This window comes from Sarcophilus harrisii, chromosome 1 (assembly GCF_902635505.1).
Source record: "Sarcophilus harrisii chromosome 1, mSarHar1.11, whole genome shotgun sequence".
NCBI lineage: Eukaryota > Metazoa > Chordata > Mammalia > Dasyuromorphia > Dasyuridae > Sarcophilus > Sarcophilus harrisii.
Genome location: NC_045426.1, coordinates 685,670,423 through 685,682,972, shown reverse-complemented (window position 1 = coordinate 685,682,972; position 12,550 = coordinate 685,670,423). Strand labels below are relative to the sequence as shown.

Sequence of the window (12,550 nt, the reverse complement as noted above, 5' to 3'; positions counted from 1 at the left end):
GAGCTGTTTGGCCACTACCCCTCCCCGGGTTAACTCACTCAGAAAACTCTTATTGAGCACCTACTGTATGCACCTCCCCTTGTGTATCTGACCTTCCCAAGTGGACCTTGACCTCTGAGAAGGCATCATTCTGGGCACACACCATGAGAAGGGGGCCTTTACCTTTTGGTCCTATGCCATCGGCCTGCCCCTTCCCAGCAGCTCCATCCTCAGCTGGAAGTTCTGCCATGTTCTCCACAAAGTCCTCCGTGACGGACACCCCAATGTGAGTAGGGTGCCCCTTCCTCCTGCCCCATAGGGATCCAGGCTTCGCGGGTGCCCCCGTTCCTAGGAGGACCTCAGGGACTTTGCTTTCTCTGGAGTCAGAAGAAGACTGGAGGGCCTCAGTGGCTCAGGGCCCCAAAGGCCAGCCATTCCCTGCAGAGGCCATAGCCACTTTGGAACCTGGGCTTAGGGACAAATGCAGGATCAGAGCCTTCCTTTTCCTGCAGGGATCCATTCTCTCCCCCCTTCCCTCCTCCCTCTGTTCTAGGTTCTCCACGATTGCCAAAGGTACCGGAGCAACATTCGGGAGATTGGGGACCTGTGGGTAAGTGTCAAGAATGCAGACGGGCTCCCCCCTCCCCCTCCTGCCCCCACGAGGTTCTTGGGGCCGTTTCCCGCCGCAGTGCGACCAGTGAGGGCGAAGGGACGAGGACCGGGGTTCGACTCTCGCTTCAGACGCTTCCTGCCTGGGTGAGGCTGCCCAGGGCCCCAGGCTGGGACAAGAACCCCCGTCTGAGGCTCCCACACGGGCCTGTGTCTCCTTCTCAGCACGCGGCCCACCAGCATTCTTCATAAGGCGTCCCACGCGGGGCTGGCCCCTTGCCCAGAGAGAGGCGCCAAGATCTCCTCCCACGGGTTTCTGGGGCGAGGCTGGTGATGGGCAGTTAAAGGGCGCGGGGAACCTTGGGAGAGAGCAGCCGGGGTTATGGGGGGGCTGTTCCCAGATGGAAGGAGTCCCATCATCCAGGGCTGGGGGGGGCCCTAGAACAGGGGGTGTCGGGGGGAGGGGGCTTAGAACAGGAGATGTTGGGGGGAGGGGCCCTAGAACAAGGGATGTCAGAGCCTGGGGGCCTTGGAACAAGGGATGTCGGGGGAGGGGCCTTAGAACAGGGGATGTTGGGAAGGAGGGAGCTTAGAATAGGGGTTGTTGGGGCTAGGTGAGGTCTTGAAATGGGAAATGTGTGTGTGTGTGTGTGTGTGTGTGTGTGTGTGTGTGTGTAGGAAATCCTGCTTTGCAAAGACGCGCAGGTGGAAAAGAAAGGTGTGTTCTCATGGTAAACGGTGCCCTGTATCATGCTGAAAGCAGTTTAGGGCTCGAGGACCCACTCTTGGGATCTTGGGGATACCCAGGGCCTCTCAGACCACACTTGGAGAATGGCTCCCTCTGGTCTCGTCCCCTTGTGGTGACGTGGAAGATTTGTCCGAGACCCAGGACCACAGACGCTAAAGAGGAGAAGGGGCCTCCCGGGTCTCCCCTGTCTCCCCTCCAGCAGGGGCACCACAAATTTCCCTCTTTAACACCGGTGACCCTTCCGCCTCTGCTGGGAGCCTCCAAGGAGGCTGGGTCCCAGGCCCTCGGGGACAGCCCCAGCTCAGCTGCTCATGAGACGGTTTCTGAATCTGCCTTCGTGGCCTCCAGGCCGGGTCAGCTCTAAAAGGCCAGGCCACTGACAGAGCCACTCCTGTTCCAAGTCTCTGACTCCGTTTCTCAATTTGTCAGTTGTCCTTATCAAGCCGATCGTGTCCTCCATCCCCTGCACGTCACTTTTTCTGGTTCTGGTGACTCCATTTCCCTTTTACATGTGTGTTTTTATGTAGGCCATGTGTCCTAGGAGGTAGAGTTAGCTCGAAAGCCAGGATGTCCGGAGTTCTGGTCCTGCCCCTGCCATGTCCCAGCTCTTAGCACCTCAGAGGCCGATCCCTCATGCCTGGAAGGCCTCATTCTCCTCCCCACACACACACTCTGCCTCTCAGGCCCCCATGAGCCCCACTGTCAGCAAGAAGCCACTGGAGGTAGGCTCTGAGCCAGTGCCTTCCCTTGGGGGAGACTTCACTTTGTCCTGGCCACAGCTCCCCTTGCATACATAGCTCCCCTGGAGCAGGAGCTCATTGGGAGCAGCACAGGGACAGCAGAGGGAGGACCCATGAGGAAAGCCAGGGGACAGTATAGGGTGGGGGGCTTCCCTATACCAGTGAAATCCCAGGCTTTTTTCTTTCTCCCTCCTTCCCTCTCTGCCCTCCTTTCTTCCTTCCTTCTCTCCTTTCCTTCCTTCCTTCCTTCCTTCCTTCCTTCCTTCCTTCCTTCCTTCCTTCTTTCCTTCGTTCCTTCCTTCCTTCCTTCCTTCCTTCCTTCTTTCCTTCCTTCCTTCTTTCCTTCCTTCCTTCCTTCCTTCCTTCCTTCCTTCCTTCCTTCCTTCCTTCCATGGATCTCTCCTCCTTTCTTCCCTTCTGTTTATATGTATATATCTACATACACATGTATATGATGTCTGAATTGTGTGTACACATTTCTGTATGTCACTGCCCATCTCTCTGTCTCTTCTCTCTCTCTCCTTCCCCATGTACTTCTGTTTGTCCCTTCTTGAATCTGTGTCTCTGACTCTGTCTTTCTGACTCTGTTGCTGTCTCTCTCTGTCTCTGTCTCTCTCTCTCTCTCTCTCACACACACACACACACACACACACACACACACACACTGCCCTCCCTTGTAACCAGGAAGTAAATAAATAAATAAAACACTGAACAAAGCAGATAAGTCCTCCATTGGCCAGGGCAAGTCTGACCCCGTGCATCTCGTTCTGCCCCCCCCCTTGCTCCTCTGCGGTCAGTTAGTCTGTGTAGATTGGGCTTTTGGGGGGCTATTTTCTCGCTCATTCTCTTGGCCGTCGTTACCCCTCCCAGCATCAGCTGATCCCATCTCCCCGTTTTTCTCCGACCTCCTCCTTCTCTGGGTATCATTGCCCCTTTGTCCAGCTACTCTTGCCCTTCTCTTGGCAGAGTCACCTCCATGATCGCTATGGACACCTTGTGACCATTTACACCAAGCTTCTGCTGACCAAAATCTCCTTCCATCTCAAGGTAATTGGCTTTTGCAGGCTGGGGGGGGGGGAAGATCCCGGGGGTCTTCCTTGGTTCTTTCACATCTGGAGAGTCCTCCAGCTGGCACCCTCTCCAACCTCCCGCATGATCATCCCTCCTTCTTCCCAACCATATCTTCCAGTTAGATGTTGGCAAAAGGGTGGGAAGGAAGCATCCTGAAACCGGACAGAGGCCGTGGGCCACTCTTCCCCCAAAATGCCTCATCAGTGCTAACTGGAGAAAGTGATTGAGCCCATTCCCCAGCATTGGGACAGGTTCAGGGGCTGAGGAAGGAAACAAGCACTTAGTAAGTGCCTACTGTGTGCCAGGCGCCGGGCTGGGTGCTTAACAAGTAGAACCTCATTGGACCCTCGCCACCATCCTGGGAGGTTGGTGCTATTATTCCTATACATGACTTTCCCAGGATCAAATAACTGAGATGAGATTTGAACTCGAGTCTTCCTGATTCCATCTGGACTAGAGACTGTTGGACTTAATTAGGAAGACCTAGATTCAAATCCTCCCTTCTTATCTATGTGTTCTTGGGCAAGTCACTTGCCTCAGTTTCCTCATCTGCAAAATGGGGTCTAGCTTGAAATCCACCATCATGTTCTATTTAATTCTAAGCTATTTGAGAAAGATTCTGTCATTTTTGTGTTTTTCCCTAGTGCCTCATGGGAGGTACTTGTACCAACTTGTACCACAAGTAGGTTGTTTGGGAATTTATTTATTTGTTATTGTTGGGGTTTTTTTTCTTTTGCTTCTGAAATCTTTTTTTAAAATTTTATTGGTGAATTTGTCTCAATACATCATGGAAATCCCCATTATACTTCTAACTGACGGCCCCTCTGCCCCCATACTTTCATAAGATCATGAAGCCAAAGTTGTAACAAGGCTGAGGCATCTAGGGCTTTTCCCGTGGCTTGTGTAAGCCCAAGCACTTACTGTATTTAGTCAGCACCAGGGATATGTAGACAGAAGTGAACAGTTTCTACTTTCAGGGGCCTCATGTCTCATGGGAGACAGTGTTAGTGTACCTATGTATAAGTACATGCAAGAGAAAGCAGCATTATTAAGCACCTACTGTGTATTTCCCACTGAAATTGGAGGATATGAATAGTGCTTGTATTCCTTCAATAGTCTAGAAATAATTGCGCTTAGCAGCCAGTTAGCAAGAATAATTAATCTTTCCTCCCGGGCCCCTCCCACACATGCTTTTATTCTGGCAGGCGTTCTGAGGCCTGGGTTTGGTGCCGGCGAGCTTAGTGCCTGCCCCACTACTAGGCCTCGTGCCTCAAGGATTTCCAGTCCCCCAGGGGAGTTTGTTACAAACCTCGATTTGAGGATGGATTTCTTGCCAGGTGGGCCAGGCCCTTACTCTGATCATCAGCTCCAGCTCCACAATCAGAGGAATAGACATCTGTGTGCTTTTTAAATTAGCACAAACATAGCCCGATGTTTTAATGCTCATTAAAGTTGTCTTCTGGCCCATTGGAATAATCATATATTAGTATCTACCGTCAAGAAGACTCATCTTCAGGAGTTCCAATGTGGCCTCGGTCACTTCCTAGCTGTGTGACCCTGGGCAGGTCACTTCACCCTGCTTGTCTCAGTTTCCTCTTCTGTCAAATGAGCCGGAGAAGGAAATGGGAAATCACTTCAGTATCTTTGCCAAGAAAACTCCCAATAGAGTCATGAAAAATCAGACATGACTAAAGTGACTGAATAACAATAATAATTTGGGTCCAATACTGGCTAGATAAGAGAAATACAAAGATAAATGAAATTTAAAATTTAATAACATAATTAATGATGCAAATAAAAATAATAAATATTCTTGATTTTCATAATTCTAATAATTTAGTCAACCAATAAACATTTAGTAAGCATCTAAGGTTTTTGTGAATATGATGTACATATTTAATATGATATGTTTGTTGCAAAAATAATAATGAGCATTTATTAAGCACCTACTACATGCCAAACATTGGATTAGGACCTGAAGATTCAAATACAAAGAATGAAACATTTCTTGCTTTCAGATTTACATTCTTTATTTACATAAGTCTGGTAAAGCAGTCTGTTAATAATTATTTAGTAAGCACTTACTGTATTTAGTAAGCACTGGGAATATATAGACAGAAGTGAAAGTTTCTCCTCTCAAGGGCCTATATTGTATCCTGGGAGATAACGTTAGTGTACCTATTTCAGGTACACTAGCAAAAGAAATCAACAGTCATTTATTAAGCACCTACTATGTGCTAGGCTCTGAGAATGAAAGGAACCTTAACAAGAGAAGCTTACATCATAGTGGGGGAGATAAGTGCATGGGTAATACTAGCTAATTATAACAGCATTTCTGTAGCACCAACTATGTGCCCAGGCACTGTGCTAAATGCTTTATAATTATTATTTCATTTCATTTCATTCCCACAATTTATCCCCATTTTACAGATGAGGAAATTGAGGCAAATGGCTTAAGTGACTTGCCCAGAATCACACAGCTAGTGAAGTGTCTGAGGTTGTATTTGAAACCCGGTCTTCCTTATTCCAGGCCTAGTGCTTTATCCGTTGAGCCACCTAGATGCCGCAAGTACAAAATAAATGTAGAAAACTACAAAGTAATAAAATATGAGGTAGTTTAGGAAGAGAAAGCTTCATGCAGAAGAAATAAGTCATTTTTGTTTTTTTGGTGGAAAGGAGGCAGCAATAGTTGGAGGGAAATAGAACCTGACATAGCAGGGGGGATTTGAGCTGAATTTTGAAGGACATTAGGGAGTCTGAGAGGTGGAGGTAAGGAAGGAGAGCCTTCTACACTAGGAGAACAGCCTGTGCAAATGCGTGGAGGTGGGAGATAGCCAAGAATGATAAATGGGGGGAAGGGGGTTCTTCTATTTGGTTCACCTCGCATCAGTAATTGTTGGATTTCATTGATTATAGGGTCAAATTTTAAGAGCCTCTTCTTGGCTACAGAATCTTCATGTCCTCTTTGGAGTCTCACCTGGCTCTTCTGCCCAGTGCACTTCATTCCCAAGCTGGATTGGCCTTGGGGGCCTTGGGGCCTTTGGGAGCCAGTGCTTTGTTCTGCCCAAGAGGCAGATGAAATCTCGCTCAGAGCCAGGTCTTCTCCAGGGATGGGGGCGCAGAAGAATAGCCAAGAGAGGCTTCTGAGTCACAGCCTGATATCTCTCTTGTCTGTTTCTTTCTGTTTCTGTATCTCTCTCTTCATCTCTCTCATTCTCTTCTTCCTCTCTCCCTCCTTTTCCCCACTCCCTCTCTCCATCCCTTCCCTCTTTCCTCTTCTTTTTTTCTCTCTCCCTCCTCTCTTTCTCTCTCTCTTTCTCCTCTCCATCTCTCTCCCTTCTTCCTTTCTCCCTCCTTTTCCCTCTTATCTTCCTCTTTTTTCTCTTCCTTCCTTCCTTCTTCCTTCCCTTCCTTCCTCCTTCCCTCAATCTCTTCCTTCCCTTCCCTCTCTCTGTGTCTCTCCCCTACCTCCCTTTCTCCTTTCCTCTCTCCCTTCCTTCCTTTTTCCCTTTCTCTCTCTCTCTCCTCTCTTCCCCTGTCTCTCCTTCCTCTCCACCACCCCCTGTCTTGACAGCATCCACAATTTCCCCCAGGCCTGGAGGTGACTGATGAGGTTCTGGAAAAAGCGGCTGGGACGGATGTCAACAACATGTGAGTTTTCTAAGGGCTTTTTAGGACTTGGCCACCAAGGGTGAAGCCACGGGTCTGAGGGAGGGCCCAAAGAGCAGGGATTCTTTGCAAGTCCAGCCTCTGAGACAGAAGGAAAGGATGACGGACTCATCAATCATTTGGACATATTTATAGGCCCGCTCATTCATCTTCCAGGACTTTGTGCTCCCCTGGTGCTGTTGTAGGCCCCTCAGAACTTCGCTCCAGGCCATTCCCACAGACGCCATCAGCCTCCTCACGGCCAGTGACACACGTGTCCTGTCTGTATAAATGAAGGAGGGTAGAAATTGAACTCCCCACTTTGGCCCAGCCAGTCTCACAAAGGAGAAGGGTGCTGGATTTAGAGTCGGGAGGAGTTAGTTTTAAATTCTACCCGTCCCACTTCCTAACTGTGTGGCCTTGGTCGTCACCCTTTCTCTACCTCAATTTCCTCACTTGTGAAATGGGGAGAATAACTGGATCTCCCTCCCTGGGCTGTTTAGAGGATCCAGTGAGATCATATCTGTAAAGTGCTTTGCAAACCTCAAACCAATCATGGTGATGCTTCTGTTTTTTCCTAACTGTGTGAAGTGAACATGTCGCTTAATCTCTCTAACCCTCACTTTTCTCACCTTGAACACAAGAATCAGAATGGCACTTTTCTGAGTGGCTTGTCTGCTGCAAGCTCAGAGGAGACTCTGTAGAGCGCTTTGTAAACCTAGGTGCTCTGTCAATGTCAGTTATCATTCAGAGAAATCTTTCCTTCTGGCCTTTTGTAGCCCTGAGGCCTCTGGACAGAAAGACGCCAGAGAGCTGAGATCGAGAGACAGGTTGGTTAAGGGGCCAAAGGAGCTGGGCTCCTGGGAGGTCACTGACCTCCTCCCAGAGCAGCCGTTAGTGAGCTCGGGAAGCTGTGTCCTCAGCTTTCAACAGTGGCAGCAGCGCCTTCAAAGCCTAGAGCAGCTTGGGATGTTTTTGATGCTCATGGCGGCAGCTGCATAGGAAAGGGAGGACCTCCAGATCAGCCCCTCTGACTGCAGGGGGGATGAATCCTCACTGAGATCCATAGAGGAGGAGTTCATGGCTGGGAGACTGAGAGAGAATATTGAGTAACTTGGCCAAGATGACGCAGACAGAAAACATCTGAGGCAACGTTTGAACCCAGAGCCTTTAATTCCAAATCCAGTACTCTTTGAAGTGCAGTAGGCTGCCTCACACTTAGGAGACACAAGCGAGCACGTATGCATACAGTCTTCTCTGTCTCTTTCTTGCTTGTAAATACAGATGTGAGATTTAATAAAAAAAAAAAACGTTTTATTTATGCCTTTTGTTTTTATATAACAAGTCATTTCCAAATCTCTGTCTATACCGAGTTTTCCTTTGCTTTTCTTTTTCTTTTTCCTTTATTTACTTTATATATATATATAAAGTAAATAAATCGTTGAACTGCTGAGAGGAACTTAGTCTGTCATAGTTGAGGAAGGGGGAAGAAAGAGAGGAAAAGAGCACAATTTGGAACTCAGAATCTTTCGGTATATTTTATTTTTCCAATTTCATGTAAAAATAGTTTCCAACATTCATTTTTCTCTTTCTTTTTTCGGGGGAAGGCAAAGCAATTGAGGTTAAGTGACTTGCCTGGGGTCACATAGCAAATAAATAAATGTTCAATGTCTGAGGCCAGATTTGAACTTACCTTCTGACTTCAGGGCTTGTGCTCTATCCACTGTGCCATCCAGCTGCCCCTCAACATTCATTTTGGAAAGATTTTGTGTCCTAAATTTTTTTCTCCTTCCCTTCCTTATCTTCCCCCTCCCCAAAACAACAAATAATCTGGTGTACGGTAATTTTAAACATTTCCATATTAGCCATTTTGTGAGAGAGAATCAGAACAGAATCAGAAAAACCATGAGGAAGAAAAAGCAAACTAAGAAAAAAAGTGAAAATAGTATGATTTGATCCCTCTGGATACAGATGGCCTTTCCCGTCCCCAGTCAATTGGAATTGTCTTAGATCAGTGTGTTGCTGAGAAGAGCTAAGTCTTTCATAGTAAATCATCATATAATCTTGCTGTTTCTGTGTACAGTTTTCTCCTGGTTCTGCTCACTGCACTCAGTGAGCACCCAGCAATCTAAGTCTTGTTAGACTTTTCTGAAATCAGCAGGCTCATCATCTCTTTCTTTAAAAAAAAAAAAATGTTTTAAATTGTTTTATTTTTTTTCTGGTTATTCTAATATGTTAATTTTTTAAATACACATTTTTTTATGAATCACGTTGGGAGAGAAAAATCAGAACAAAAGAGAAAAACCACAAGAAAAAAAAGAAACAGAAAAAAAATTGACATAGCATGTGTTGATTTAAACTCAATCTCCATAGTTCTCTTTCTGGATGCGGGCGGCGTGTTCTATCCAAAGTCTATGGGGATTGCTTTGGATCCCTGAACTGCTGAGAAGAACCAGGTCTTTCATAGTTGATCATGGCACCATCTTGCTGTTACTGTGCACAAGGTCTTCCTGGTTCTGCTTGTTTGACTCAGCATCAGTTCGTGTAAATCTTTCTAGGCCTTTCTAAAATCAGCTTGTTCATCATTTTTTTGTAGAACAATAATATTCTTAACTTTCATATACCACAGCTGGTTCGGCCATTCCCAACTGATGGGCATCCATTCCTTTTCCAATTCTTTGTTACCGCAAAAAGAGCCGCTACAAACATTTGTGCACACGTGGGTCCTTTTCCCTCTTTTATGATTTTTTTAGGGTACAGATCCAGTAATGGCACTGCTGGGTCAAAGAGTATGTGAGCTTTCCTTTGTCACAAAGTAGAAATTGTGGCGTGGTAGAAAGAGCAGAATGGATTTGAAACAAGAGGACCTGAGTTCAAATCTCGCCCCCAAGGCTGACTGCCTTTCAGCAATCTGATTCCTGGCCTTGGACAAATCTCTCAAGCTCTCCAAGCTTCATTTTCCTCCTATAAAAGAGCAGGGTTAGAACAGATGGTCCTTAAGGACACTCTGCGTGCTCAAGAACAAAGTTTCTTAAACTTTGCGTTGTGACTCCACGTGGGACTGCATAACTGAATGGTGGGGGTCACGGGAAATTTGGCAACAGTAAAAGTATCAAATATTCTGCCAAGATTTAATTCATGGTATAAAAATAAACAAGCACATGCATCTCATCAGTGTGCAAATTTGCTTCTAGCTTTAAAAAATTGTAAAATGTATATCAAAGAATTGTTTTGATAAATTGATAATTTGTTAGCAGGAAATATTTGATTTATTACTTGTTTTATAGACCTACGTACCCTGGGTTATGTACAAATTTCTTGGGGGAAGAGGGATCATGAATGGAAAAAGTTTAAGAAGCCTTGGTCTAGAATGATGATTCTTAACAAAGTCAAGTGTATCCATGGGCCCCCACCTTTCCCATCAAAAAGATGGAAAGCATATTTTCTCTGGGGCTAAGACTGGTCATTGTAATAGCTTTAATTTTGAGGGGAACCATGGTAAATTTCTATCATAATTGTTACTGGGTCTTGTATTGCCCAAGACTAGGCTCTAGGTGTATGTGTTTCTTTTTTTTTTCTTTTTTTTTTTCTTTTTTTTTTTTCTTTTTTTTTTTTTTTTTTTGCTGAAGCAATTGGGGTTAAGTGACTTGCCCAGGGTCACACAGTTAGGAGATGTTAAGTGTCTGAGGTCAGATTTGAACTCAGGTCCCCCTGATTTCAGGGCTGGTGCTCTATCCACTGCACTCCCTAGCTGTCCCGTATGTTTGTTTCTTAAGGGTGAAGCAGCCTAACTTGGTGCACAGAGCATTGGGTTTGGAATCATGGGCCCTGGGTTCAAATCTCAATTCTGCCACATAGTATAAATCAATTAACCTTTCTGGGCCTCAGTTTCCCTATCTGTAAAATAATAGAATTGGACTGTGTGACCCTCAAAGTCCCTTTATCTCAGATCCCACGACCCCTGTAGCCACTACTAGGCTATACAGGCCTGACCTCCTCCCACCCTGCTCTCATCTCTCTCTTGGCCTTTAGCTTCCAGCTCACCGTGGAGATGTTTGATTACATGGACTGCGAGCTGAAACTCTCGGAATCAGGTGAGCGTGCATGGGATCCCTTCCAACTCTTGATTCTATTCCAGGCCGCAGTGCCAATGCCTACGGGAGAGCCAGCCGGCCACTCCTTTTCTCTCCAGCTCCCACAAATGTCATTTTAAAGGGTAAAGTGCAAAAGGAAGATGATCCAGGGGCTGGGTGGAGTTTTCTGGATTCCCAGAGTTAGGATTGGGGGTGGAGCAGAGAGAGAAGAAAGGGGGCACGGTGCCAGCCCTTGTTAGCTTAGTCCTGAATCTACAAGCCAGTGATTATCTGGCCCAGGAAAAGGAGGATAGCCTCCCCACTTCTTGGAGCAGGTAGGACAGATTCCCATCAAGGTAGATCACTAGGCCATGTTTCCCAGGGTTCCAGGCTCCACTGTACTCTCCCTCTCAAATAAGGACAGAAAAATACAGGTGACTCTTCCAGTTCCCAGCCAAGCAAATAAACCAGTGACCTCAATGCCGGCAGCTACCTGCCATCTTGGGCAGGGGGCTAGACTCGGAGAAAGAAAGGCCTGGAATGGAATTCTGACGGCAAAAATCAATTTCTTTTTTCATCTGTTCAGTGGGAATAATAATAGCATCTACCTCCCATGGTTGTGGGCTTCATGGTTACGTGGCTAAATCCTGCCTCGGACACTTTCTTACTGGGATGACCTTGGGTGAGAAGGGACAGTCTTCTTATGCCTTCCTTTCCTCATCTATAAAATGGGGATAATAATAACAGTCTGCCTCCCAGAATTATCATGAGAAGTAAACAAGATAGCCCTCGTAAAATACTCTGTAAATGCTATATAAATGCTAGCTTTTAGTCCACAGAGAAAATGCATATAGGAAGTTTTGTTTAAAAAATAAAAAAAGATCTATTCAAATCTGACAACAGTATTTGAACATGATCCCAATCCATAAAGACCAAGAACCGAAAGAGACGGAAAGAGGCCTGGAAGAGGCTGCCGGGTCACTCCTTGCCCCTGTCCCTAGCGGGATGAATCCTGCATAACCAGAGCAGACTTTCCCAGGCCAAGGGGCAGCAGCGTTGCCGGGAAGCGCCCGTAGTTTCACTGGCCTGCGCCCAAAGAGTAGAATTGTTTTTATTTTCTTAGGTGGCAGCTTCAAAGCCATTTGTGGTGGTTCCGTTTTGTCAGAAAGAGGAAGGAAAGAGGCAACGGTGGGCTGGGGGATGGAAGGGGCCTTACCCTTTAAAGTGATGTTTGTGGGAGCGGGAGAGAAAAGGAGCGCCCAGCTGGCTCTCCTGTGCGGCTCTCCGGCCTAGAATAGACTCACGGAGTTGGAAGGGACCCCGGAGGCCATCTTGTCCCACTCACACCTGACCAGAATTCCCCTCCATGTATACTTGAGAAGTCAGTCTCTAAAGAAGCCCATTGAGGGGAACCCATAAGCTCCCGAATCAGTCCACTCCCCTTTGGAAAAGACTGATTATTGGGAAGTTGGATCTCATTGAACCTGATCTCCAGTGTTAATGCAGTACCTGGGTACATAGTAGGCCCTTGATTGATGTTTATTAATAACTCGATTCACTTAGTCTGTCCTAAGTCTACTCCTTCCTCTTGGCTGCCAAGGATGGCCTGTGTGGCCTGAGAACATTGAAAAGGGACAGTAGCCCTTTAGGTCAGATATGGCTATTGCAGGTCACTCAGAGCC

General features: G+C 46.7%; 1 protein-coding gene across 1 annotated transcript in view; it reads left to right on the top strand.

Moving 5' to 3' along the window:
• The window catches only part of HIP1R (huntingtin interacting protein 1 related), a 68,822-nt gene that overhangs the window by 30,894 nt on the left and 25,378 nt on the right, over positions 1-12,550 (top strand). The window contains exons 3-7 of the mRNA XM_031948482.1: positions 123-265; positions 533-589; positions 3,043-3,123; positions 6,722-6,798; positions 10,828-10,889. Coding sequence (XP_031804342.1) covers positions 123-265; positions 533-589; positions 3,043-3,123; positions 6,722-6,798; positions 10,828-10,889 — 420 coding nt within the window. The remainder of the gene's footprint in view (positions 1-122; positions 266-532; positions 590-3,042; positions 3,124-6,721; positions 6,799-10,827; positions 10,890-12,550) is intronic.